The sequence below is a fragment of the Cyphellophora attinorum genome, assembly GCF_001299255.1.
Source record: "Cyphellophora attinorum strain CBS 131958 chromosome Unknown Contig3, whole genome shotgun sequence".
NCBI lineage: Eukaryota > Fungi > Ascomycota > Eurotiomycetes > Chaetothyriales > Cyphellophoraceae > Cyphellophora > Cyphellophora attinorum.
In genome coordinates, this window is record NW_017253231.1 from 878,026 (window position 1) to 905,470 (window position 27,445).

At 53.6% G+C, this 27,445-nt stretch overlaps 10 protein-coding genes across 10 annotated transcripts; 4 read left to right on the plus strand and 6 right to left on the minus strand.

Moving 5' to 3' along the window:
- Positions 1-144: 144 nt before the first annotated feature.
- AB675_8603 (HMG box-containing protein C19G7.04) lies at positions 145-2,502 on the minus strand (the record flags this gene model as incomplete). The annotated part of the gene is made up of 1 exon (XM_018149063.1): positions 145-2,502. The coding sequence occupies one exon, from the start codon at positions 2,500-2,502 to the stop codon at positions 145-147; it is 2,358 nt and encodes a 785-aa protein (XP_018004173.1).
- A 1,447-nt stretch (positions 2,503-3,949) lies between these two features.
- AB675_8604 (uncharacterized protein) lies at positions 3,950-8,752 on the plus strand (the record flags this gene model as incomplete). The annotated part of the gene is made up of 3 exons (XM_018149064.1): positions 3,950-5,958; positions 6,027-8,570; positions 8,638-8,752. 3 exons carry the CDS (start codon positions 3,950-3,952, stop codon positions 8,750-8,752), a joined length of 4,668 nt encoding a protein of 1,555 aa, XP_018004624.1.
- Positions 8,753-9,557: 805 nt separating this feature from the next.
- On the minus strand, positions 9,558-12,071 carry AB675_8605 (2,3-dimethylmalate lyase; the record flags this gene model as incomplete). The annotated part of the gene is made up of 3 exons (XM_018149065.1): positions 9,558-10,370; positions 10,978-11,741; positions 11,795-12,071. The coding sequence occupies 3 exons, from the start codon at positions 12,069-12,071 to the stop codon at positions 9,558-9,560; spliced, it is 1,854 nt and encodes a 617-aa protein (XP_018004620.1).
- Positions 12,072-12,818: 747 nt separating this feature from the next.
- Positions 12,819-14,723, plus strand: AB675_8606 (uncharacterized protein; the record flags this gene model as incomplete). The annotated part of the gene is made up of 1 exon (XM_018149066.1): positions 12,819-14,723. The coding sequence occupies one exon, from the start codon at positions 12,819-12,821 to the stop codon at positions 14,721-14,723; it is 1,905 nt and encodes a 634-aa protein (XP_018004473.1).
- Positions 14,724-15,150: 427 nt separating this feature from the next.
- Positions 15,151-16,772, plus strand: AB675_8607 (3-isopropylmalate dehydrogenase A; the record flags this gene model as incomplete). Its single annotated transcript, XM_018149067.1, has 4 exons — positions 15,151-15,201; positions 15,497-15,586; positions 15,656-15,754; positions 15,888-16,772. The coding sequence occupies 4 exons, from the start codon at positions 15,151-15,153 to the stop codon at positions 16,770-16,772; spliced, it is 1,125 nt and encodes a 374-aa protein (XP_018004393.1).
- Positions 16,773-16,954: 182 nt separating this feature from the next.
- AB675_8608 (uncharacterized protein) lies at positions 16,955-17,979 on the minus strand (the record flags this gene model as incomplete). The annotated part of the gene is made up of 2 exons (XM_018149068.1): positions 16,955-17,410; positions 17,560-17,979. 2 exons carry the CDS (start codon positions 17,977-17,979, stop codon positions 16,955-16,957), a joined length of 876 nt encoding a protein of 291 aa, XP_018004322.1.
- A 279-nt stretch (positions 17,980-18,258) lies between these two features.
- AB675_8609 (putative WD repeat-containing protein) lies at positions 18,259-19,290 on the minus strand (the record flags this gene model as incomplete). The annotated part of the gene is made up of 1 exon (XM_018149069.1): positions 18,259-19,290. The coding sequence occupies one exon, from the start codon at positions 19,288-19,290 to the stop codon at positions 18,259-18,261; it is 1,032 nt and encodes a 343-aa protein (XP_018004238.1).
- A 1,666-nt stretch (positions 19,291-20,956) lies between these two features.
- AB675_8611 (uncharacterized protein) lies at positions 20,957-22,321 on the plus strand (the record flags this gene model as incomplete). Its single annotated transcript, XM_018149071.1, has 1 exon — positions 20,957-22,321. The coding sequence occupies one exon, from the start codon at positions 20,957-20,959 to the stop codon at positions 22,319-22,321; it is 1,365 nt and encodes a 454-aa protein (XP_018004285.1).
- A 1,208-nt stretch (positions 22,322-23,529) lies between these two features.
- Positions 23,530-24,555, minus strand: AB675_8612 (uncharacterized protein; the record flags this gene model as incomplete). Its single annotated transcript, XM_018149072.1, has 5 exons — positions 23,530-23,568; positions 23,628-23,901; positions 23,956-24,115; positions 24,166-24,335; positions 24,383-24,555. The coding sequence occupies 5 exons, from the start codon at positions 24,553-24,555 to the stop codon at positions 23,530-23,532; spliced, it is 816 nt and encodes a 271-aa protein (XP_018004350.1).
- Positions 24,556-25,995: 1,440 nt separating this feature from the next.
- Positions 25,996-27,204, minus strand: AB675_8613 (LisH domain-containing protein C29A3.03c; the record flags this gene model as incomplete). Its single annotated transcript, XM_018149073.1, has 1 exon — positions 25,996-27,204. The coding sequence occupies one exon, from the start codon at positions 27,202-27,204 to the stop codon at positions 25,996-25,998; it is 1,209 nt and encodes a 402-aa protein (XP_018004439.1).
- Positions 27,205-27,445: the final 241 nt, after the last annotated feature.

A 27,445-nucleotide genomic window follows, 5' to 3' on the forward strand; every position in this document is an offset into this window, starting at 1 on the left:
TGGCAGTGGGTGGTTCTCCCTGCTCATTGTGTGCTGCAGACAGGCTTGCAAGGCCGTTTCGTGGACAGCAGTATGCTGCGAGATGCACCTTCAGTCACTGAATGTCTCTTTGAACAGTAGTGTCCTGAACTGAGCTGTAATGCTTCAGTCGCTGAGGTCGATCACGTCGACCATAGCATCCAAAACACCTCCCAAGCTGCCCTGACTGCTGCCGCTGAGGCCGCGCTCCTTCTCGCTACCACTGCTCTCGGTTCTCTTCGTGATCTTGAAGTTATCGACCATCTTCTTCTTCGGGCTCGTCTTGCGCGGGAAAGGTTTGACCTGAACTAAGAAACCTCTGCACGTGCCACAACGCGACTTCTCGGTATCGAGACTCTTGCTGTGCCGTTCGTACTTAGCGCCACATCCCTGCGCAGCCGGGTTGGGGGTGATGTTGAGGTATTCTTGAACAGCAGAAAAGACTTGCGGATCGCGGCCAATGCAGACCCAGACATATTTGTAGTCGATTTTGTAGTTGTGGCAGGTAGTGATCTCGACATCGCGCCAGGAGGGGCGTGGAGTGGGAGCGTAGTCGGAACTGTTGGTAATGGTGAACATATTGGTGGTGTCAGGGACAGGAACAACAGCGTTGCGCAGGCATGCAACGACTTGATTGGCCCAGAACCAGAAGTCGGGTCCGTGCTGATCCTGCAGTTGCTTGCTGATGATGTAGGATGCCATGTGACAGAACTCGTGAGATAGAGTGTTGACAATGCGTTCTTCGCGATCGATGACCTTGACAGCGAGCTCGATGTTGAGATGATAGTGGACGACTGACTTGGTGGGGGAAGCTGCGACGATTTCGTCTTTGGTGATGACTCTGGCGCCCATTCTCGGACTTGATGGTGGCGATGGCGCGATGCCAGGCTGGACCTTTTTGAGGTAATTGGCGCGACCTGCGCATGTGCGCAGAGTCTTTGACCAAATGATGCGGACGCCGCCTGTGGAAGCGCTCGCTTGTTTGAGCTTGCCTCCCGTGATATTGTTGTCGAGGTAAGTTAGGAGATCATTCGCGACTTTATCCTTGATTGCATCAAAGGCAACGCGCTTGGCTTTCTCAGCTCGCTTCTCTGCAAGTCGTGCTGCTTGAGCCGCCTTCTCAGGTGACGCAAGAGGCTTAGTAGGTGAAGCGCATGGGCTCGGAGGAGAAGAGGAGGAGGAGTTGTAGCCAACCATCTCGTCTCCGTCGGACCAGATTGCGAAACGAGCAAGAGGATTCTTTCGTGGTGAATCGATTGGTGCTTTCTTAGGGCTGTTGATGTCGACCCAGTCGTTAACTGTATGCAAGTCCCAGAATGCGTCGGTGGATTGACGATGTGGAGAGCGGAGGTTGCCTTTCTTCTTCGATGGAGACAGAAGTTTTGATGGAGACTTCAGGCGAGGTGGTGTTCGCGGCCCAGTCGGCGTATGAGGTCTCTGTTCTACAATGGCACTACCAGTCCTATCGTTCATATGCCTCTTTGGAGACAATTCTGGATGGGCAGAAGGAACAGCAGAATCTGAAGATTTTGGGGGCGAGAGTCGCAGAAGTGAATCGAAAAGGGAGGGCAGCTTCTGTGGGAAGGTCGAGTCGCCACCAGCCTCGACATCGTCTCCACTATCGGAAGAAAATGGATCGCCCATAGGAGGGGGTCGGGAGCCAGGACCCACTTTCGAAATCACTGGCGACGGTGAAGTCAGGTCGATGACTTCCGGCGTTGCCTTGCCAGCATTTGTTCTCCGATTCTCGCCAACACGTAAATTGTTCAGTGCGCCTGCCAGCTCCGCTTCAGAGTCATTCTCCTTATCCGACTCCGAGTCAATGATCGTCCGGCGTCCACGCTGAAGACGACGTCGTGGCTTTGTTGGTGGCTTTGCCTGGTATTCAGTGTCGGAACTGTCTTCAGCCGTCTGGTGAAAGCTCAGCTCAGCATCATCGTCGACGATGAACCCACTGAGGTCTGTGTCTTCGTCTTCATTCTCTGCTGTATCGGAATAGTCGTCCACACAATCTGCTTCCTTCAATACAAAGCGGCTAGTGTAGTGTTGCTGTGACCGCACTTTCACTGCCTGGACGCCACGTCGCTGCGAATGTCCTTTGCGGCCGTCCCTACTTGTAAGAGAAAGGCTGTCCAGCTCAGAAGCAATCGCATCAATGTCGCTCGGCGGTGGCCGTGCTCTCAGTCGCTGCGCACTGCTGATGACTGTCTCGACTTCCTCCACGTCGCTGGTGTACGGCAGACTAATCTCTTGGAGTCCTGAAGTGGCTGCCGACTTTGCTGTTTTCCTCACAGCATTGGTGGTGGTTCGCGATGTTTTCCGAGCTGCCGGTTCACTTGACCGCGGAGTCGGTTCTGGCGACAGCTCTCTGGTCTGTTTTCGTACAGTGTTTGCCTTCTTGCGAGGCGATCTGCGCAACCCAGCGCTGTTGTCATTGTGTTCACCTCCCGCAACCAACTTCGCCGCAACCGCCAAACGTGCCATGTCGTCTTCTATCAATCCTGTACCTACCCGATCGTTTCCTATGAAATTAATGCTACAAAGACGTCTCGATGGACGAAGCTGATTCGTGATGAGGTTTGGGGAAGATCAAATCAAAGTTTGGAGATCGAGTCGGCAGGGCAACCGCGACCCGCATACATGGATTTGTCACGTGATTGTCAGGACTTCTATCCGAGTCGAATTCAAGTCGCAGCGGCATTGCTTTCTGGCGCCATCGCAGCATATCCGTCCGTGGGACGGCATCCATAGCAGCTGTGGCCATCTGGAGCTTAGCGAGCAGCCCAGGGAGTAGCAACGGACGCAGTTAGGGGCGACCAGTGAGAAGCCTAACCAGACTCACGAGTGGCCAGGATATCGTGGCTGTCCGACCTACCAGAACCTCAGATCAGCTTCTTATCGCTATCGTGCATGCTTGTCATGCATACGTCTTGGGCACGAAGAAGGGCGGTCAATCGAAATAGATGTGGTCCCTATTTGCGACAAGTAGCTGTCCGCGCTTTGCGTGCTGTGTTGTACCAATGAAATGGCATTGAGCTGCTCTGGCCTTTGCGGAACGGTTCGATTCACAGCCAAAGTCAAACGGCCAGGAGGAGCAAACTTCCAGTTGCAAGCTCGAGTCGGCACTGGTACAAGTTCTCCTCAAGAACGTCAGAGCCTGATCGACATCAATGCTACAGAATATATCGGCCCATGTCAGTCAACGAAAGCTTTCATGTATAGGTGCTCGCAGCGCAGAGTGATGACTTCTTCATCTTGCGATACAAAGCGATTGTCAAGAAAAGGTTGGAAAGGGACAAGTTCACTAGTAGTTAAGCTTAGCACTTAGAGGCGCTTACTCCCTCTGTGGAGCAGGCGGCAGGCCCGCGAAGCCTGATTGAGAGCCGAGAGCATAGCGGTCATACAGTACAATTGAACTGCTCCCATCATCTTCCATCTGCCCCAGTCGCCTGCATCTCTTTCACGACAGCGACTGCGGTGAACGTTCTTTGACACAAGTTCATCATCGTCTCAGGCCGAGTTCTTCGTCCCGAAATTGCAAGCGTTGTCGTTTGTTTCATCGCACCCAGTGCCGCGTGGCTGGGATTTTCTACACTTAGCCCCACCAGCCTCACAAATATTCACGACCACGAAATATCGTAGACATCGATGCAGTGACACCGCCAGGCACTGCTTGCAACCTCGACTATTCATACCACCATTCAACCACCACAAGCGAGATCGACTACGTTGGACTGTCAAAGATCGGCTCGACCGTTTGCTATCGAGTTCCCTTACTCCTCTCGCCTGCATACATCAAAGTCAAGACTCGCAGGTAATACCGCTGCGCCCCTGACTCGACGCACTCAACGATATCTTTCTCATCGCAGACTCTCAAGAGCTCCTGCCCGACCACTTCCAATGACGAGCACGACTTAGTGCTCACCCAGACATGGGCCTGAGCGACCGACGTCCAATTTTGCCTGCTCCAACAGACTCTTCAATCGGCGCAGCCGACGAAGCACCACCATCGCCGGAGCAAGACGTTGCAACTGACCTCTCGAGGCTCACCGATCGTACCCACCACACCATTCCAGACGACGGAACTCCTATCACCATCCCGACATCACTGAAGCACCTTGGGAAAGGAAATCCTGCGCAGCAATCCCAAGCCTCGTTACTGATCGAATACTTCGAGAACAATTCCGACCCCGAACGAAAACCTAGCATAAGAGTAAGAGTTGCTCCTTCTGGATCGAAGAAGCTGCAGCAGACGCCGACAGAGCACATCTCGCTACCGGCCACGCTGCGACATAACAGCATTTCTTTACACCGACTGGGCTCAGACGACTCAGAAGGCTACAACATGACGACACAGCGGTTGTCGAGGCCTTTCGAGCCGGAGTTTCAGCAACCAAGCGAGATCTCGGTCCTGAGTGACTCACCGCCAACTCGATTCATGGCTCCAGAATCTGATGTATCCTCAATGCCAGCCGATAGCATGCTGGGTGTGTCCAACACAGCCATCGATGCGACAAGATTGCGAACCTCCGGCAAAGAGAACCAAAAGCCAACGGATCGCAACCCTATCAGCGACCGGCTGCTTACCCAGAAAGTCATTGAGAAATTGGCGGCGAAGCCACGATCAAGCGGGCTGAAGACTACGTCGGAGGGCCGACGATCATCTGCCAGCCACGAGATCGATGCAAGCCGGCCCCGGAGAAGAACAGCCAAACACATCGAGGATGACTCGATCACAGGCTCGAGCATGATCAGCGGTTCAGCTGTCTCAGACATGCCGAAATCCAACGATGGCCGATCCGTTCGCTCCGGTCAATCCCAAGTGTCCTCCACTAATCCTAGACTCATACAGACTGTCGAAAATGCCATTCGCAAACTGATTATACCTGAGTTGGAGAAAATAAGAAGCGAACAAAAGCACGCGACGCATCGAAAGCATCGAAAGGAGTACCCGACAGATCTGTCTGAGAGCAGCATCTCTCGAGAAGAACTCTCACAGCGAAAGAGCTCTGGCAAGTCTAGGCGGCGGAGCAGCACTAAGGACGAGCACCGTGTATCTTCCAGCTCCAGAAGACATGAAAGAAGTCACAAAACTGTCGACGACACACCTTCCGAGCGGAGCTACGACAAAAGCGAATCTATCAGCAGCGTCAGTGTCGAAGAAGATCTGAAAGCCCGAAAGTCACGGAAGAGCCACCGTGCCAGAGATGCAGCAGCAGCAGGTCTTGCTGGAGCAGCTCTGACTGCGGCTGCGCTGAAGCATCATGATTCAAGTTCGAGTGTGGAACATCGCGAGCGACGAAAGAAGCGAAGCAAGAGCCGGAGTACACGGACTGAGAGCATCGCCGAGGACGAAGAAGTCTTCTACAAGCATAATGTACCGCCGATGCCATTCCGCAGCGAGGTCGACTCGACCCTGACTCGCAGTTCACTGCTGTCTTCGAACACCGCTGGTACAATGACTCCCACTCGTCGTGATGTCCGGCGGGTTGCCCGTGGCTCTCCTGGCGAATTACAGTCTCCTGTGTCAGACTCCCCATCGCAAACACCAGTGGAGAAAGATCTCCCACAGCCAGCTCAGAGTATACAGACGGGGCTCGGCACGCATCACGGGAACTTCTCTAACCGCGATTTGTCAGGGTCTCGTGAAGACGTCGATGTGGATGAGGACGATGAAGAAGACAGTCATTTCACTGGTGGTGGCTATGGTCTCGTCGGCCATGGTTTGCTCACAGATCCGGAGCGCGCCAGAGCCTATGAGCGCAATCTACATCAGCAGCATCCAATCCGCCGCGGCTTGAGTCCGATCCAGAGTGTAGCTAGTTACGCGACCACAGAGCCTACACGAAACTCACTTATCCAAGCGCGGAGCCGCGAAACACTGTCCTCGCCGAACAAAGATGTAGGACGTGTAGACGACATCTCGGAGGTGTCCTACTCGTCGGCCAACAGCATTGACTTGATCAAGGCAGCTAATCGCCCACATGGCCTAAGCTCGAGAATCGAAGCGAGATCCTACAGCCGTACAAGGAGGAATCGACGTCAGTGACCAGAGACGTTGGGGGCCTAGACTCGCTCGAAGATGCGAATCGCGACTCTTTTGCTAGCAGCGACGCTAGAGTCTCGCAGGCTCGATCCATCCGAACAGATGACAGCATCGACTCTCCTTACATCGACAAGGTAACAGCAGGTCAACAAGTTGGCTACGGCTTTGCTGCTAACCCAGAATTCATTAACGGCTCCGAAGGTCCAGAGTCAGCTGTCGCATCTCTCGTCGAAGCGTCTGTGCTAGAGTCAAGAGCAGGTTATTCGCCGACAACAAGCTACAAGGGATCTCCCGAGTTGCGTGGCGTGATGACCCCCGGCACTGGCAGACGAAGCGGCAGTCCTTTGAGACATGAACACGATGTCACAGCACACAGCGATCCGAGAGATGTTACACGTGGCATTGTGCCGCCAGTCGTCTTTGCGCAATCGCATCCGAGAAGCTCTGAAAAAGTTGCAGTCATCCCAGTCAAGACGTCCCTGCCCGCAGAAGCCACCAACGGTGAGGCTCAAGATGCAACTTCTCCAGAGTCCGAGATCACAACGAATCCGTCTGTCATTCAGGGACCAATGGGCTATACCCCAGGCGACACCAGTCACTGGCCATATGGTCCCACACCTCCTCCCATAGAGTCGCCTCTGGCTCCAGGAACGGGCCGTTCACTTGGCGTTACTGCTCCTGAACTCGTGCCTGAGCCTCTGTCAATGAGCCATGGCCCCGAACAGAAGCGTGATGTTTACATCAATCGAGCCATGGAAATGACACCGCCAGGTGCTAAAGACGAAGGCTACGAGACAGGCGCAAACGCTCCCTCGCCTGCGATCATTCCTGGCAAGCAGCAACTCGTGCCGAAAGGTCTGCCATTTTCGCAAGAACTCGCCTACGAGGATGATGCGCTCGACAATGATCCCTTCACGTCCCAGAAGCGCGATCAATATGCTAGTGGACTCTCGCACGGCATGTCACCGCTATACGATAACGCTACAGGTCGTGCTACTGACCGGATATATGACAAGGATATCAGAGCTCTGATGGATCACTTGACCGTCAGAGATGCTCAGCGAAATGCCCGAGACACGGAAATCTTGATCACATTGGTTCGCACGGCAGCTGAAATGCGCAACTCCTTCGAAGATATGAAGAATCTAATGGCTGAACAAGGAGAAAACATGCTCGAGGAGAACTCAAAGCAGCATCAGCAGACACAAAAGGCGATTGGTGGTCCACGGCCTCAGCCTGCATCGGCGCGAGTCACTCGAACACCGACGCTGGATGAAGAAGAGCTTTCCACCAAGCGGCGAAGCGTGTTCCGGCGAGTAATGGGCTTGGGCAATAAGAATACTCAAGAGCTGCAAAACATCGAATCAATGCTTGTTCAACTGCTTGACGGCTTTGAGGATATGCGAGCTCAACAGAACGGTCACGTGGTTGAGCCACGCCTGACAAGCATTCACTCTGCTGATAACGCAAGAGCACCTACGGACACTGGGTATGAACCAGAAGGACAGGCCGGGACGTCTTCAACCGGCGATCGATCTGGTATGCACTCCAACAACTCGTCCCGCCAAGCAGACTACAGAGGCTATAATATCCGCCATGAACCCGGCAACCGAGTCAGCACAGTCATGGAGCGTGAGGAAGAGTATGACTACGACGATGCCTATGCGGAGGATCAGCAGAGAACACCGCTTGCGGCCAAGTTCACCCGAGGCGCGTCTGAGCCGGTACATACCCCACCAACCATGCACGATGCGAAACAGGGCACGCTGAGTAACGAGCATACTCCACGCTTCTCGAACGACACATCTTCGGGACGTAAGCACAAGTCTTTTGCCTCGTCGTTGCTGCCTAAGATGGTGTCAAGATGGTCGAAGACGACAGCCTCTTCTGGGGATTACCGTGCGAGTACCCTTCAAAAGCCACGTTCATACTCTCAAGTCTCTCAGTCCGGCTCAAACGTTGGAGGCTATGACTACGACCCGGCTGGCGAGGACGCTCTCCTAACCAGCGATGAGCGCTACCGCACTCAAGAGAACAGACCGCCGTCGCCGCTGATCCCAAGTCAGGTGTCCGACAGTAGCCCCAAGTATCAAGGCTTCCGCAACAGCGTCAATCTTCAGCACCCTCAGCCACGCGCTGGTCCGACTGAGCGCTATCAGAATCATCTCAATTCAGTAGCCCAGTACTACGACAATAACGATCCAATCTCGCCGGGGTCCGTGTCGTCTTCGCAATGGGAAGCACAGGCTGCTATGACAGGAATGCCTGGCGCAGATCTTCACCAGGGGTACCAACATGGCGGACAGCTCAGTCCAATTTTCGACGACGGTACCAGTCAGCGATCGAGCAGACAAGGACCACCTCGTCCACCGAAAGAGCCTCAGGACGACCCTCTTGTACCTCCTCGACCTCCAAAGGTCGTTATGAGCCTCCAAGTGGGAGCCGACAGCCGACTTATGTCGATCATGTCGCCGCTGCGCGAGCTGGCAGTCCGGCTTTCGATAAGGTAAGCACTCCACCCCGACTTCTCCAGAAGGAATAACAAGCTAACAAGATGTTTCATTAGTCCCCAGTTGCGGCTATCAGGAACTCACCTGGTCAGGCACGGAAGCCATCTGGTCCTCGACCACTGTCTACGTCAGGACAGTATACCAGCAAGAGCTACAACGGAGATATCAACTCCGTTAAGAGAACGCGATTCAGAGGATCGCCAAATCAGATCGATAGTGATGAGAACTTGGCTCGTCAGTATTGATCACTTACGGAGTGGCTCTCGCGTGCTCAACAGGGTGGGAGGAACACGACAACGAGTTCATTGTACAATATTCGTGCAGCACTTGGAAGCCTTTGAGGTGCGTTTGGAAGGCACACCAAGTGAGTGGCCCCTTAGGTGGTCAGGCTTGGGTACACTAGGTGGAGACAGCTATTCGTGCAAACAAAAGTTCATCGCATTCTGATCAGGCCTGCTGGTGTCAGGCTTGTATGCCATGGGGCTACGTCCTCCTGTCGGAACGAGATGGCATAGTTGAAGTGTCAGGATATCGCAGATGCTAGGCTAGGCTCAATGAATGTAACCGACCTGCTATGGGCAGCTCAACACGAAGAGATTCAGCATGCAGTGACCGATACTGATTGTTCCAGTAGGGCACGTGGTAAAAGTGTAGCATAAATGTGTGTGTCAGCTCCAGGACAAGCTTGAGAAATCCTAATACAACGCCGGATGACACGACTCGGTTCGTGTGCTCCCAAATATATATGTAAAGTAGTGCGACGCCTTCATGAGCCACAACCATCGTCTTGTCAAAACACCGACAGCCTCAACATGTGTATCCCATCTGCTACCAACACTATCGTAAGCCTTGCCCCCCTGCCAACCGATCAATCTCATCGCCTCCTGTAAAGCACACAAACTTGAAAGCCCTCTTCACCCCAGGCCCCGTATCCCCCTTCCCCGTCTCCCTCAACCTTGCCAATCGCTTCCCACACTCATCAATCACCGCATCCATACACGCCATCGGAAGATGACCAAATTAAACCCCAACCCCTGCGCCTCCTCCACCGAGAATTCTGGCGTCGCACCTCCCGCAACCACATTCAACAACACAGGAACATGCCGCCCCGCCTTTTCCCTAATCTTCTTAATCCCGGCGATAACTTCCGCTGCCTCCTCCCTGGACTGGATAGCCTCGAAAAAGACCCCATCAGCACCACCCTCCAGCACAGCCCCCTCACACCGTTGCATCGCCTCCTCAAACCCCATCCCCTGCCTCGCATCCGTCCTCGCAAATATCATCATCTCGCTCCCTACCCCATCCCTCGCCCTCACCGCGGCCCGTAGCTTCGCATACCACACCTCCCTCTCCACCAACTGCTTCCCCAACAAGTGCCCGCAGCGCTTCTGCTCGACTTGGTCCTCCAAGTGCAGCGCCGCACACCCGGCCCTTGCGTAAGCAGCCACCGTTCTGCTAACTTGGACGGGCCCGCCGTAGCCCGTGTCGGCGTCCGCGATGATGGGGGTGGTTGGAGATAAGCTAGCGATCATGGAGAGTTGGGAGAGCATGGTCTCTTGGGTGGTGAGGCCCAGGTCGGCCCAGCCCAAGCGGGAAAGGGAGGTGCCGGCGCCGGTCATGTAGAGGGCGGTGTGGCCGGTGGAGAGGGCGAGGCGGGCGGTGAGGCCGTCGTAGATGCCGGGGGCGAAGACGACGGAGTCTGGGCTGGCCAATTGCTTGCGGAGGGTAGCGGCGCCGGAGAAGGGTTGCAGGTAGGGCGTTGAAGTGATGTGGGTGCATGAGTGCCGTTGGTGCCGCTGTGGCCGTTGACGCCATTGGTGTCACTGGTGGGAGCCATGATAGCTGGAGTTCTCCGGGTGAGTCGAGTGTACGGCTTGAGGCGAGTGACTGGGTATGTGTACTTTTGCGGTATTATCCCGAGTTTGTAGTACGTGGGCGAAGACTGCGGGGAAGTCCTTTGGGGTACTACTAAATGTTATCCGGGTGGGGTTGTTCCTTCTGTATGGGGTATATCAGAGTTGTAAGCTGATAGCGCCCGACGCAAAGCTGGCGAGTCCAGATGCAGGAACTCCGAAGAGTAATATGTTTCAAGTCCTAATGAATAAGTATACGAGAATGCTCAGAAGTAAATGACACTTTATATGGATGTGCGTAGAAGCCGACCTCGGAATAAGTTTTGAAGATGGAGAAGGTGCATGGCCCTCCGATCGCAGGTACCCACATTTGGAGTATAATACCAAGACGGCATGTTCATGGCACTCCGGGAAATCGGTCCTGCTGCTTACTGGTTGCGCATATGTTCACAATGACTCGACTCAACTTCTGCGAGAAGCAATGTGCTCTCAGTGGCGCGCATGGCCGACATCGCGATCGCTGGGCGGTCACGAGCCGTCACTCTGGCACCGCGTAGTATCTCTTCCCCTCCGTGCTCAGCAGTACAACGACGGAGTCCTTGTCAAGTTCAAGAGATGACGGATCTTCTCTCACGACTTTTCGCAGTCCTGCCAATTGTGCAGCACCGCACGGACCGGCATTGATGCCTTGCTTCTGAAGGTACACAACGTCTTCATGACACTGTCTGTCGCTCACGGTGACGCTGACATCGACCGCCTCCTTGAGGACGGGCCACGAGAGCACGCCGACTGTGCCGCAATTCATGCCATCCATGATGGTCTTTTTGGTCGGAATTGTTTCATGCCTCCCCTTGTTCAGGTTGTCGTTCAAGCACGCCGCCGATTCTGGCTCTGTTGTGAGAACTTTAATCTTTCGACCAGAGGATTTGCAAAATGTAGCAACCGCGTGTCCCAGTGTTCCAGCACCGATCGGTGTCGCAATAACCGATGCTTTCAGATTGGACTCAGCCAGCTGAGATTCCACCTCATTGACAAGCGTCGAGTAGCCCTCAATGATCCATTGCCAGACATCGGTGTCGCCTTCTGTGGGCAGATCTTGTATCAGCAAGCCGGATGGATCAAGTTTGCATGCTTCTTCGGCTGCCTCTGCAGCCTGATCAAAGATTCCTGGAACAGTGATGACTTCTGCGCCCTCGCTGGCAATGTTGTCCTTGACCGGCTGGTCTGTGACATCGCCAGGCACGTAGATGTTCGCACCAATACCCAGTATCTTCGCCATTCGTGCGACGGCCCGTCCATGGTTGCCCGCAGTGGCTGTGTAAAGACGAGCCTTCATCCTTGGGCGGCTTTTGCGACTTGTTCTATACTCGACTGAGGTGAAAGATTTGCACGCTTCGTGACCGATCTGAAGGCACCCCAGGACGCCCCCAGAACTTTATAAGCAGGTAAGCCGAGACGGTTGCTTTCATCTTTGACGAATACGGCTTTGACGCCGAGCTCGCGGGCGATGTCTTCCAGGGGCACGAGGGGCGTGGGTCTGTAAGCTGGGAGAGTCTTGTGAAAGTTCTGAACGAGTGTGAAGTCTGGTGGAGTGTCGTAGGTCCAGTTCCTGGCAGCTGGGTTTGCGTAGATCTTTGTTGCCATCTTTCCAGTACTTGCAGTGTGAGTAGCTGTCAGTGAGTTTCAACGGTTTGCACAATAGTACGTGTGAGAAGTAGTAGATGCGACAAGTTTATAGACCTTCTAGAAGGTCGAGAGACCCTGAGACTCTAGTCTCGTGGAAGGGCGTCTCCAGCGCCTTACTTACTCAACAAAGTGACATCAGGATGGTCCGAGGTAGTGTTCTTGTGAGGCGACCACCTCGCAAGCGGCGACTGCGATGGATTCTACGGCAGGAGTACCTTGACGTACGTCTGTCTACCTGAATGGAAGCTGTGACACGCCTTTTGATTCGATGTCTTGGCACTCGGGAGATAGCCATCGTTTTCCAGTAATCTCCGGGCTACTGGCATGCGTGCCTGGCACGCTCCCAGCCGCTGCAATTGCCACCACAACAGTGTCGCTAGTGAGGTAGTGGCGCTGCTGCTTCATTCATTGTATACTATTCGAGATCGGTTTGACACCCAAGAGAGCTGTTACTCGGCTTTTCAAGTCGCCTGCACCTCGCCACGTTGACTCATGCCATTGGCCGCTACCAGAATCTGGCCTTTCAGATGCGGTCGAACCTCGATAACGCAACCAATAGGGCCAGACGGACCCCATGCTTCTGTGCGATGCTGATTGAGGCCACTCTTGATTGGTGAGTAACAAGCTCACCAGCGCCCAAACTCTCTGCTGTCGCCATTCCGTTTCCTCGCCACTTGCGAGATCTGGCGTCGCCGGCGCGAGCACATGGCTGAGGACGACGTCGATGCCAGACCTCGCCGCAGCCATGCCAAGTCGAAGCATCGACGTCACAAGTCCCGTAAAGAATATGTGGTCGAGGAGAAATCTACGACTGACACAAAATTACCCACCTTGGACGAACTGCGGAAGTCTCGAGTCGAATACTTCTCGGCCCCAGCGACCGAGCACCGGAGGACCATGAAGTATGTGTACGATGCTCCAGTAGCGACTCCGAAGAAGGTGGTGGCAAAGCATGAGTCAAGAGTCGATGCGACCAAGTCACCTCGAAGGAAGCAGAAGCGCAGAAACAGTGATGCGAAGAAGCATGCTCGCGAACACGAAAGCGACACCGATAGCGACAGCGACGCAGATAAGGTGTATGTCATGCGAACGGAGACCAGAAAGACGGACGGCGCTGGTAGCGTTGCGAAGGGCAAGTCTGTAAAGAATGCAGCTAGACGGCCTTCAATCAAAGTCGCGCCGAAGCCTCGATCAGTTGCTGAGCGACGAGCCCCACAGAGACGGCACACTGTTGCCGCAACGCTCGAGAACGAGGCTCCATGTCCCCCGCAACAGAAGAGCCTGAGTTCGACTGATCTACAAACAAAGGGCTCGAAAGTCGATGCCCGACCAGCACTCAAAAGAAGTGCAACGACAGCTGTAGCGAGGACAGAAGTGAGTCTGGCCAAATCCACTGCCACTACACGTGGGGACAAGAAGGCGCCGTCTGTGTTCTCGTCCTTCTTCCAGTCAAAGCCGCCGTCGCCAGAAAAGAAGGTCTCATGCCTGACCTGCGGCGACGACGCTGTGTTGCTGTCTAAGTCGGCGAGGCTACCGTGTAAGCACCGCATGTGCCACTCGTGTCTGAAGCGAGTCTTCAAGATGTCAATCACCGATCCTGCTCACATGCCACCAAGGTGCTGCACGGATGATCACATCGATCTGAAGCACGTGGACAAGCTTTTCAACCAAGACTTCAAGAAGAACTGGAATCGAAAGTTTCTCGAATATAAGACCAAGAACCGAGTCTACTGCATCGGTAGGAACTGTGGCGAATGGATCAAGCCGAGTCATATCACAGTCGAGCATGGCCGAAAGGTAGGCAAGTGCAAAAAGTGCGGCACAAAGGTCTGTGCCATCTGCAATAACAAGGCTCACTTGTCCCGAGACTGCCCCAAAGATCCTGCTACCAAGCAGTTCATCGATACTGCCAAGCAGAAAGGCTGGCAGAAATGCTTCAATTGCTCTGCCATGGTCGAGCTGAAGGAAGGTTGTAACCACATGACCTGCCGCTGTAAAGCTGAGTTTTGCATGGTCTGTGGACTGAAGTGGAAGTCTTGTGACTGTCCGTGGTTCAACTACGAAGCCGCGGACGCCCATTTGGGCAACCCACGAAGATATCAGGAGGAGCTCGATCGGCGACGTGACCAAGAACAACGAGATGAAGCACTCGCACAGCGGATGGAGGTCCTTGGGATAGACGCAGAACAGGCTGAAGGAGGCTTTTTCGGCTTGGGTAATGGCGCTGGCCATCACATGAACGCAAATTTTATCCAGCAAGCACGTGAGGCGCTGACGGCGAACTACCAAAACGCAGAGCAAGCGGCAAGAGGGCTGATCAACGGCTGGTATATGGGTCGAGAGAACCGCATGCCGGACGTTCCAGAGCATATGAATCTGGACGACCTACCTCGGATCCTGCGTCAGCAGAGCCAAAGGCGAGCAGCTGCCCTACCTGATGCTGCCGAAGCAGATGGGGGCCCACCGAGACGGAGTCGGGCTGTGAACAGAAGGAGGACGGCGCAAGCTCAGGGAATTGTCAATGGCATTGGGAATAATAGTCGACATCAGGCAACACCAGAAGAGCAGGAGCAAAGGATTAGAGAGTGGGCAACGGGCGTTCATGGCTGATCAAGTCTATGCGTATTATTTACGGCTTATGAAGTGACGTGCTCTACGAATATCAGAAGCGAAGAAAAGCGACGGAGTCCAAAGAGAAGAGACGGACAGCGAGATCCCACCTAGTGTGTACAACGCAATTATCTTTCCTGCTAGCAGCAATCGTGAACATGCATGTGCGGACCTCGTAGCACGATTCTGTACACCTAGCTGGAATGGATCCACTGTGACACGATCAGTGATTGATGATCAGGCGTCGAGGCGGCCAATTTGCCCACACTCTCCAAATGAAATCCCGACATCGGATTGAAACTCTGTATACATCGATCACTGCATACAGTGTGACTGCACGTAGCCCTCATCCCTTTCGACTCGCATTACCAAGATCCTTCATCCTACGTTGAAGAATCTGTGGGCTTGAATAAAGTTGCCGATCAATATGCCGGCCTACAATATAGTCGTCTTTGGTGGCGACTACGCCGGTCCTGAGGTAAGTCTCCCTAATTTGCATCATCCCAGATCTGGAAGGAGAAATCATGAGGTGGTGACCGGGTCATGTCTGAAATGTGTGCGACCTCCAACTTGTGGCATGTGTACGGTGCTGTTCGTCGTGGGTATGACTGAGGTCACTGGCGCGAGCGAAGATGAGCTCATGCTCAATGCTGCGCGAGGAGTGGCCTGGGTGGGCCTTTCCGGCAGAAGACGACACTCGATCACTGTCCATACGGCACGCGAGAAGGGTCTGATCTACTTGTACAGACTGCTGACACATTCTCGCCCGCCAGGTCATCGCCGAAGCAGTCAAGACACTCAAAGTGATCGAAAAGAACAGGCCAGACACGACATTCAACTTCCAGGATCATCTGTTCGGCGGTGTAAGTCCTCGTTCTCGATCATCTAACCCATCTGTGGGAATTATATCGCTAACACACATGACCAAACAGGCCTCTATCGACGCACATCAGAATTCACTCACAGAAGAAGCCCTCACGGCCGCAAAGAATGCCCACGCTGTACTCCTCGGTGCTGTCGGCGGTCCCAAGGTATGTTCAGAAAAGCCGCCGTGTCCCTTCTGTGCTTCCCTCAACGTCCAACAATAATTCCCTCCCAACCCTCCTCAGCCCGAACTTCAACACCAGCACCCGCGACAACACCATTTGACACCCTCTTCTCCAGTACGGCACCGGCCCCATCCGCCCAGAACAAGGCCTCCTCCGCCTCCGCAAAGAAATGGACACCTACGGCAACCTCCGCCCCTGCTTCTTCGCCTCCCCAACCCTCACCTCCCAGTCGCCCCTGAAAGAGTCCGTCTGCAAGGACGTCGACTTCACCATCGTCCGCGAACTCACCGGCGGCATCTACTTCGGCGAGCGCCGCGAAGCCGACCCGGCCAAAGACGGCCCCGACGAATCCGCCGAAGACCGCGAACCATATTCCCGCGCAGAGATAGAACGAATCACCCGGTTGGCAGCACATTTGGCGTTAGCCAAGAATCCGCCTTCAAAGGTGTGGAGTTTGGATAAGGCGAATGTGCTGGCTACGTCAAGACTGTGGCGCCGCGTAGTCACAGAAATCATGTCCACCGAATTCCCTCAACTCCAACTCGAGCACCAACTGATCGACAGCGCGGCCATGATAATGGTCAAAAACCCGCGCCAACTCAACGGTATAATCGTTACATCCAACCTCTTCGGGGACATCATCAGCGACGAAGCGAGCGTCATCCCAGGCAGTCTAGGCCTCCTCCCGAGCGCGAGTCTGAGTGGTGTGCCGGATGGGAAGGGGCTATGTAATGGAATCTACGAGCCGATTCACGGGAGTGCGCCGGATATTGCGGGGAGGGGGGTCATAAACCCTGTGGCGGCGATATTGAGTGTGGCGATGATGTTGTTGTATAGTCTGAACATGCCCAAGGAGAGTTTGTTGGTGGAGCAGGCGGTCAGGGTGGTGATTGAGAAGGGGATCACGACGAGGGATATTGGCGGGACGAGCTCTACGAAGGAGGTTGGTGATGCTGTGGCGGAGACGTTGGAGGCGTTGATGAAGCAGACTTCAAGTTGAGGCAGGAGATTTCAGTTGCGGTGAGCTTTCTATGGTGGTGCTCGCCAGCGGACTAGTACCTCGGTTGGACTCGTACTACTTTTCTGGCTGACTCAGATAACGATTCGATCCCCGTCCAGCATTAAGAATGTGTCTCTTGGAGCCACGTTCATCATGCGACGTCTGCAGTCCTCGTCCTCGCCTCAGGCGCATAGTCCATCATAATCACACCAGTACCCCGTCCACCATGACCGTGCAGCCATCGGCTTCGGCTCTTCAGTGAGGTTGAAGTGGGCTGTGATGTTCTGTACCGACATTGTCACTGTGGTAGCACTAGGCTTTCCAGACCACCACATGTTGCCATCGGCCCATAACTTAAGCTGTAGGTTGCCGCCCGGAAGTGGAGGACGAAGATCTTCGTGAACGAGTGTGCCGTCAAGGAAGTATTTGACGTTGTCCTTGCTGTAATCGAATCGATACTCGTGGTATTCACGGATGTTGGTACCGTTGAATTTGGGATCTAAGGGGACACGTACAGTCGCTCCAAAGATCGGGTTACCTAAATCATCGAGGGAAGGATGTGTAGTCCAGTTCATGGTGTCGTTGACCAGCGAGGTGCCTCTGGTCACGATCTCGACATCAATCTCAGCACGGTCATCCTGATAGCAGGTCAGCATAATCGCAACATTGAAAGCAGTGGTGGCCTGGAGAGGAGTCTGGTGAAGATTTCTCGACTAGAGTCTGTACGACTGTGTTTCGATAGCCACCGAATACGGCCTGGACGCTTTATGGGTACGAGGAGACCTACTCTGTACCAGAAAAAGCTCGCCACCGATCCTCCATCATCGCCAGTGACCTTGAAGACAGTAGTGAAGGTACCGTAGCCGATGTTCAGGAGCTGACTTTGTATGCCTGCCATGCTGACTTTGTCATCTCCCTCTTTCCAGCCTTTCTGTTCCAAGATCAAGGCCCCATCCTTGATTCGAACATTTTCGTGGTCGTACTTCGCATCCACACGAATGGTAGGATTATCGGCTCGTTGCCAGTAGTCATACAGTTGCCAGTCGTTGCGGAAGTCTTTAGCCTTGTCATCGGTCAAGAGCTTGTCGACGTTGTCTTTGTAGGTGCTGAAGTCATGTACAATGGAGTGGGTGTACTCGTCAGACTGCGAAGCTACCAAAGAGCCGAATGTGATGACTGACAGGAGCATCAATACAAGGCTAGCCATGCTGGATAATTCTGTCTGGTAAAGCTTGCTGAGAATTTCTGTTGACTAGAAGATGTATGTCAGAGCCCACCTCGAGGTAGAGAGAGATCGAAGTGTTTGACGGCCAGGAGTCGAATGCGCCTGCTGATGAATGTGCTTGCTTATTTGGGATAAAGCAGCTGTGCAAGTGTGAAAGGGCAGGAGCGCCCCAGGAAGCCGTACAAAAGCTTCACTCCTGTCAGGCAGGCACCCGGTAGTACTGAGTCGTCCCAACGTGATGGTAGCGAGGACAGACCAGGGTCAGTATGGCTTGTAGCGACCGCCTTCCTTCTTCGACTTCCTCGAGGAGGTTTCTGAAGTCCCAGCGGCCTCTCGGAAGACCTGAATCTGACCATCCTCGCCGGCAGTGTAGATGAGGCCGGTCTCATCTGAGGTGAAGATTGAGCGCACAATCTCTTCGCTATGGGCGCCTTCGAGGACAATACGGTTCTGCAAGTCGAAATTGCCATCTGGCTGAATTGCAACAAGATCGACCCGCGACTTGCTATGCGAGCCGGTCGCAATGGTTGCTGCCGTGCCTGACTTGACGATGTCCACGACGTACTCACATGGGATGAGTGGTCTCACATCGCCCATATCAATCGGCTTCGGCTCTTCGGTGCGTGTATCATCGAACACAGGATGCAATGCCAAATTCTGGTCGGAGCTAAGAGCGTAGAATGAGGATTGATCGAGAAAGCCTGCTTTGTGGACTGGGCCTTGGTTGAGTCCTTGGACCAGACTGTCCTCCTCTTCGACGACAGTTGAATCGAAGATGCTCACTTGTCCATCGTCTCCCCCGGCGAGAAGTAGGTTGGTTCTGCTTGGATGAAAATCAATGGCTGTTATGTCGTCGTGATTCTCGGCGTTCTGCCACTGTGGCTTGGACAGCTGCCGGACATCCCAAACACTGACGACGGCCTGATGGTTGACGTATTCCGTGCCTACCGCCAGAGCAGAGCCCGACAGTGACATGGCTGTCACTCCTTTTCCAACATTGACTTTGCCAGCTCGCTCTCTGGTACGAACATCGTAGAGAAAGACATCCCCAGATCCACCAGCGCAGATGAAACCGTTGCCATCTGAGGTAGTGACTAATGTTGAGATAGTCTTTGGAGGTCCAGGTAATTGGATGACGGTCCCGCTTCCGAGCTGTCCATCGACCAAGAATAATTCGTCCGCAGAAGTTATGCCCGCGATCTTCGAATCTGTGACGGGCACTATCTTGTAGATGTAGACATCTGCTTGCGAGGATGGTTTACACTGCGCAACACTTTGAAAAGATCGCGACATACCTACCAATTAGTCAGGCGTTCGTCATTCAGCAGAGGCTGTGGTCGAGACGTTGTGATAGTCGTATTCAGAAAGAAGGTACTTGATATAAAATTTTGCCTGGAGAAGCGGCCTTCAGGATACTAACTAGGTAGTGCAATTTCAAAGCCTACGACTTCTGCCTATGTCGGTGTGCTGCTTACAAACAAGATTCAAAAAAACACAACTATACAACGGAAAATGGGTGAGGGTAGGTTGTGCTGCTACTTATGGCACAGCAGAAAAGTTTCAGTTCAAAGATGCGAAGGATGTGGTAATGTGTGGATTTTTCAGAGTATCGAATGAACCTCGAATGCCTGTCATAATGCTCTACGCTCGTCTCTCTGACCAGACTGTCAAGCAGCTACCGCTGGCGCATGGCGTGACGGTCGAACGACAGGTTTGTCGTCCCTCTCCGCGCACTCGACGTGTAGACTTCAGCACTCCCCCATGCCCACGACTGAACCTTCGCTAAATTCGACAACAGCTTTATGCGAACGTGCTGGGTCTCGTGGCAGAGAACAACTTCTTGCTCTTGGCGGCGCGGTGAGGAACAGGGAACTTGAGATCTTTCGTGACGAGTTGCTTGATGTATGGGCGGCGGATGGCGTTGAGATCGGTGACTTCGACGACCTTGAGAATCTGTAGAGGCATTTAGTAATCTGATAGCATGTTGCAAGCTGTGCTCGACGTACGTGGATGGTCCTGAACCGAGCACGATGTCTAGCCGCCATATCCTTGTACAGCGCCTCGACAGCATCGGCCCTCGTCATCTCCCGGTACTCCTTGTACATGTTGTGTGTGCCGGAGCGAGAATCGTATCGAATCCAGATACCGAAGTTCTTTACCTTGAGAGGACGCTTCTCGTGGATCTTGTTGAGAGCGACGATCTCGCCGTTGGCCTTCTTGACTTTTCGCAGCTTCATCAAGAAGTACCAGAATCGGGACTTGGCTACGACATCGTTGGTAGCAAACACTCGCATGCGGTAGAGTTTGGGTGTCGGGTTGGCGTCAGTCGGCAGGTGGCGGCCGATGACCTGATATTCCTGGAAGCGACCTATGGTTGCTGAATTAGCTGATGTGCATCTTCATATGTCGTCCCTTCGTTTCCGGCATGCGAAAAGTCCACCTCGCTTTCGATTCGGCATTTCATAGGCCCAATACGCATTGCCACTCGTTACAACCTCTTCCGACCGATATGCGGGATACTCCAGCCTCTACAAACGTCTCTTGCTATTGTCCTTGCTCTTCTTGCCGACCAACTATGTATCGCTTGCGAGGTGGAAGAAATTCGGGGCCCAGTGCGCAGAGTGAAGGAGCAGCTTACCCATCTGTATCGCCAGTCAGTAACACGCCAGCCTCTAGTAGTCACAATATAATACTTACAGTGTCCGGTATGGTGTGGTCGCGAGTTGATGTCGAAAATACAGACCGGACATTAAGCGCAGGTGATTGAGGAGCATCGCACGGAGTCCAGCCAAAGTGTGGTCTTGGCGAAAAGATTTCGCCTTAGTACCAATCGGGATTAGGGGCTTGTCTGCGCCAAGACTCCAGCCTTACAATGGCAACGACGACGATGTTCCCTACTACATGTCAAGACTTGGGGCTCTGTGATGGAGAGCGTCTGAGACGACAGCGTTCGTATCAAATGGCCGAGATCTTCTACGACTTCCGGGACGCGCAGAAGGCCGGCAACGGCATCCTGTTAGCACGATGTCTGGCACCCATCAATACTTCTCAACAGCCGCGTCGACTAGCCTCATTTTCCCAGCTCACAAACTGGCAATCCGTTCAGTCAGACATCAGACAGTACCTACTCGGAGCCTCAAGTAACGTTAAGCTCCCAAAGGACCAAGGAAGTGCGTGGGTGGATATTTTCGTGGATCTGTGGACTTGTATCCGGGAACTAGCAAGCATCGAAGCCGGCGTAGGAGGAGACTGGTCGAAGGCTTTCAACGCATACAAGGACCTCTGCAACCATCTTGTCCGAGGGTATACCAACAATGGCTTTCCCGCCTGGACGATACCATGCCTCCAAACCACAGGCCAGTACCTGAGAAGAATTGCCATCAGAGCAGACCGCGAATCACGAAACGTCGATGGCAACGACATCGCAGACGGCCTCTCCGACGACATCATAAAGACACAGAAGAACGAATATTTGGAGCAAGCCGCCTGGGTCATCAACCGCATGTTCTCCATCTGCCTCAGCGACCGCTCCGACCTCAGCGAGTCACGCAAATGGGGCATCTACAGTACCACTAACCTCCTCTTCAAAACCTACTTCAAGCTCAACTCCATCTCCCTCAACAAAAACGTCATCCGAGCCCTCGACGTCGCAGCACCCGATCTACCACCCATCAACCTCTTCCCCCGCCCACAGCAATGCACATTCCGCTATTATCGCGGCGTAATCGACTTCCTGCAGGAGAAATACGCCGACGCCGAGGAGCATCTCACACAAGCCCTCTCCCTATGCTACAAACACTCAACCCATAATCGAGAGCAGATTCTCACCTACCTCATCCCCGCCCACGTCATCAACACCAACCAGCTCCCGACCAAAGCCTTCCTGTCCAAACAGCCCACCATCTCAATTCTCTTCCAACCCCTCTTCAAAGCAATCAAGCAAGGCAACCTGCACGCCTTCGACGTCGCCCTCTCCGAAGCGGAAGGCGAATTGGTCCGTCGCCGCATCTACCTTACCATGGAACGCACACGCGAATTATGCATGCGGAACCTCTTCCGCAATGTGTTCCTCTGCGCCGGCTTCGAGGACAACAAGGATGCCAAAGGCCAGCCGATTCGGCGGACTAGGCTGAAGATGGAGGAGTTCGAGGCTGCAGTGAAGGTCGCGTATCGTGGCTCGGAAGACACGCTCATCGAGCGAGACGAGGTGGAGTGCTTCCTAGCTAACATGATCTACAAGAATTTTATCAAGGGGTATATTGCCCGGGACCGCGGGATTGTGGTGCTCAGCAAGGCGGGCGCTTTCCCTGGGACAGGCGTGTGATATGAGTCATCCTTTCAGGGAGACGTTCAACAAATGCAATAGGCAGACCACCCTTGCAGGACACCACTACGAGCAGGAATGTGCGTACGAAGCCAATCTTGTTCAGAAATCACCATTCACGGCCAGTATATTAGCTGCGCAGCCATTTCTGCCGAGACTGCGGAGCACCCCAGATGTTGCCTGTGAGTCACGCCCACATCGGAACAGGCAATTTCCGACAGCGGCTCGGTCCATCCCCATGGGTATGAAGCGAGCCCTAGCTGGGGGAGGGTATGCTGCGAACCAGCTTGAGCTCATTCGCACAATAGCCTGAGCGTCCCAGGGATGATCAAGCTTGGTACTCAGGCATCCATTGCCTTTGGTAAGCATCAAGAGCGGTGTACATCGTACTAGGCATCGAGAGCACATGCATCTCGCCGAGTCAGCTAGCCACCCAAGGTGTGCTTCTAAACCAGGCACCAAGGCATCAAGGCAGCAATTGGAACTTTCGACACAGATCGGCAGAAGTCGGGGAGAGGAGGTCATGCGATATCATGTCGAATGTCAAGGCCCATTGAGAAGACGTGATAAAGTACATGATGCGGAGAGATGCCCATGCTAATATCAACGTCGAGTAGTTGGAAATGAAACAGTGGCGAAGCACATCCCGAGACAGTATCGTTCGCGGCAGCGGAAGAGAAGTCGTCAGACAAGAGGCGCCACTTGAGGTCAAGGTCTTTTTCATTCTAGCAACAAGACAACAAGAGACGTCAATGAGACAGCCGTTACATTCAGCAGATAGTATGAGCGGCATCTTTTGGCCAGCAACCGCAGCGAGGGCGATATCTTTTCTCCTCGCACCAAATTCGTTCCCGAGATACTGTACAAGATAGCATCCTGAACTCCCCTGTTTCCAAATTGATCAAACATTTTCGCTTGGAGTTTGCATTTTCTTTCTCTTTCTCGACATCCATGTCTGAGAACTGGGCGTGGTTTTCTTTTGGTTCTGATGTACACTTTGGAAGCTTGCAGAAGAGATCTCTTCAAATAATAAGGCATGTAGGCCGTGAGCTTCCGTCTGGGGCATGTATAGATAAACGCAACTCGCCGTTGTGCGTACACCCCCATTCATCGTCAGGGGAGCAAGTAGTTGAGCAATTTCTTTCGAGGTCGAGCAGCGACGGTGACGGCATGTTAGACCCTTCTCGCGGTCGTGTTACCCATCTTTCTCAACGAGAGAAGGGCGATCGCACAGTCTGCAGATCGTCCTAGAGCAGGATCCGCCGTCAGCTTCAGCCATCAACAACAGGGACGAGCAACAACCTACGATATGGTTACACATAGCAACAAACAAGTCAAAGAACAGCTTCCCTCCCTCCTCCATCTCGGTCTTCATGGCACTGCTGCGCTTGAACGTGTTGCGGCTGCGAATTATCAGAGCGAGGTAGTGGCCACGAAGCTTGGAGTCGTCGTCTGGGGTGTGGATATATGCCCATCTGGCGGAGGCGAGGATGGTTGAGACGGTGACGTTAGATTGCAGGCCTTGTTTGCGGAGGGCGAGGCGCTTGAGTTCGGAGAGGCCGTAGCGATCTGCTGAGCAGCTGGGGGCCAATCAGAATGTGTCTGGAGGTGAAGAGGTATTGATCAGGGCTTACTAAATTGCGGTGTCTTTGAGAAGCGGGCCTTTGACGGCATGGTGGACAATGGTAGCTTCGTACTTGTCGGCATCTTCGATCTCCCAGGTGTCCTTACGCTTATTGTGAATGAGGCGGGGGGAGTAGTCTTGCTTGTAGAGGAACTCAAGGACGGCGGATACTGTAAGTTGTCAGATCAGTTGAACATAGGTGCACAGAATTGTCACATACAAACTTCAGGACATTCGTCTGGCAGATTGATGCGTCGTGCTGACCCATCGTAGAATTGTCCACGGCAAGCCTTCTCGAAGTAGGGCGAGCGACAAAGTATGTCTTCGTGGCCCGCGAATAGGCGCTGCTGTGGACCGACGCAAAGTGTGACGATGGGTGAAGTCAACGTGCTTGGATAGTCAGCGATGCTGTATAGCTTGCTTCTTGAGACACTCACCTCCCAGCAGACGGACTTGTGGTATGCTTCGACGGCGGCGATCTCACAGAGTCACCACGTCTGAGCCCTGTTTGGAAGGATGTTTCCTTGAATGATTTCTTTGGCTTCTGAGATTTGCCTGCGCCATATCGAGACGAGAAGCTGTCAGATTGTGCAGGTCTTCGACCGAACATGATGATTTGGGCTGTCGAGTTGTGATCAACTTCTGCCGACGGATGCAGCTGTGTGCAACGTTCGCTGTTTCGAAGGACGCCGCAGGATCGAGGAAGCCGTCGGAAGATTCGGGAGTTGAGCGATATAGCCTGTAGGTAAGTAGTATTCAAGAGATAGATGAACGACAACTACATTGATTGCAGTGAGCAGATATAGGCTGGCGATGAGGTTACTGCCTGACGCTGGCAGCTCAGGTTAGGCAGAATGGCCGTCACATCAGAAGGGGAGACAAGAGCACAGAGCAGCCGGGCGAAGGTGCTTTTATTCGGATTGCGGCCGGCAGGCAGCTTAGGAGTCATCGGAAGTACCAGGCCAGGATCCTAGAGGTGTAGTGGTTGCGGCTTATCATGCCTGCAGCGATGGACATCGGGGCTTGGAGTCTGGTCTCAAATTCGAAGTCCAGGCTGAATTGAGCAAGAACGCGGTCAGACGCGTGAAAGTTACACGCTTAGCCCACGCTAGCATGTGATCAGTGGAGCACTTTCAAGCCTATCAGCGCCCGGAAGACCACTTTTCCCGGGCTGCTAATAGGCTACTAGGCGACCTACCGCTACTGCCGGCTTTGCGGCAGGTTTGCTGGTGAGCCGTCAAAGAACCCTTGCAGCTTGTCATTTGGACCGCCTGAGAATCTCGGAAGTGACTCGAATCGCCACCGGCACTCGATCCTCGGGGCACAATCGAACACAGGATTCTGCCTTGAATCAATGATCGGACAGTGCGAACTTCTGAAGCTGAATGCGCCATCACTCACAGCCTAGATCGATGGACGTTGAAATAAAGATCATTGGCGCTACTCAAGGCAACCATTGTCTTCGTACTGCGAGGTAGCTCACCAGGACTGTTGCCTGAGGCACTGAGCTGATGTATCACCACCAAGAGTGGAGTTGGTCGATCAAACATCTCGACTCGGAGTCTTCTCCCTCAGATTCAGACTCCCTGTCTTGCTTGCTAGCTTCGTCCGTTCCTGCATACATGCGGCTTCCGACCCCTCAATGATAGTAGCGTGAGCTGCGTTTATCTATGATTTGCCACTCCTCCAAGGTTCGTGCCTGGCCCCAAGCCTCTTCCATCTTCCGCGACCCTCCTCCACGGGAAAAATATTGTCAGTCGAGACCCTTGAGTCACACATCAGCAGACTCCCTTTCCGACTGCTCGGTTCCTCGCCAAACTCATAGCCATTCAGCGTTGCCCAACGTCAGCATCCACGTTGACTAGTGTGGGATGCTTTCTGAAACGCTTGTCCATGACCATCGCAAGCTTTTGCCCAGGTTGACGTCCCGATCGAGGTGGAATGCCGTACTGTATTACGACGATGGTATGTGGGTTGCTTGCGAGTTCCAGTTTCGGTGAAGCTCGCGGTATATCGCTAATGCCCTCAACTTGCATATCAGATATTGCCCTCATAAGAAGACTCGTCTGGCATTATTTGGGTGACTCTCTACCGGACAGTAGGGACACTTGAATTTGGCGCCTTTGCTCAGTCTTTGCATACTTTCCTGTGCAATGACATGACCACAGGGCAACATCATCGGAGGATTCGCGTCAGTGGTCTGCTCCTTCGACACCGGGCAGACAAAGATCGAATGAAATTGATAAGCCTGTGGTAGAGGCGTCTCGACCGGCATCTCGCCCACTGACGTCCATTCGGTATGCTTCAACTTCTGAATCTGGCGCAGCTTGAGCAGCTGTGGAAGGGCAATCGCACCAGCTGAAGCTGCGAGGTACAATGGTGAATCAGCTGATAACTCCAGCAGTGAGCAGAACTCTTTGGAGAATGCCTGCGCGACTTCGTCGAATGATGCTGAATTGTGGAAGCGTCCTGCATACGGAGAGTCGGCTAGATTGGACGCATAAGCCTGAGCAGCCAACATCTGTGATATCTCCGTCATATAGCGCCCTCGGAAGTTCTGGAAGTCAGTTTGAGCGTAGATTAAAGCATGAGCTGGGCTTTGCTCGACAAAGAGTATGGTGTACTTCAACCTACACAGCTCGAACTCCAAATTGCTGCCCCTGTCTTCGAGCACCTTGCTGTTCTGTCGCGCCCAGTCGATGGCAGGTTGCAGATTGTGCTTCTCCTTGAGATCAACCAGGATATGGTACATCTTGATGAATTGTTGCTCCATGCCCGCCGGAAACGATTTGTCGAGTCCGAGAGGATGATCCATAGGCACATCTGTACCATGTCGCCTTGCTGTATCCTGCTGCGCCTGATGCTTTGCATCTGTTTCTTCCGCAAACGTAGCAGCAACGTCAAAGAGTCCTTCTCGTAGCATGTGCAGGTAGATTGCTCTGTTGACCAGGGCAGGATGTTGGGCAATAGCCTCTTCTTCATCGCCAGGTCTGTCTTTGTCCCTGAAGATCCGATCGAGAGCTCTTCCATACTTGAGCTGTGCGGTGTTCTTCTCCTTCAGACCTTGCCCCATAGCGTCGAACGTGGTCTTGATGGGGTTCTGCAGCTTCGCTAGTGTCACAGCAGCCTTGCTTGGATCCTCAGCGATGGCATCCCGGGCCCGCTGAAGGGCATCGATGACATCCTGAGCCTGGCCTCGAAACTTGGACTGCCGGGCATTCGCCCACAACCTATCGTGGTCCTTCTGAATGCTCTCCATCGTGGCGGTCATCAATCGACAAAGCAATCATGAATATGTCACCGGCAGATAGCGCTGGTAGCCCCCATCCCTGTCTTCACTCGGAGATATGAATGCTGATAATGGTCATGCAAGTGAATTGAGTGCAACGAAAGCAAGATAGACTGATACCAGAGCGTGTGGTGACATGATGGTATCGTGCATTCGCGGCGCATGATCAGCGGTCAGATCCGTGATGAGATCTGCCGAGCCAACCTCCAGG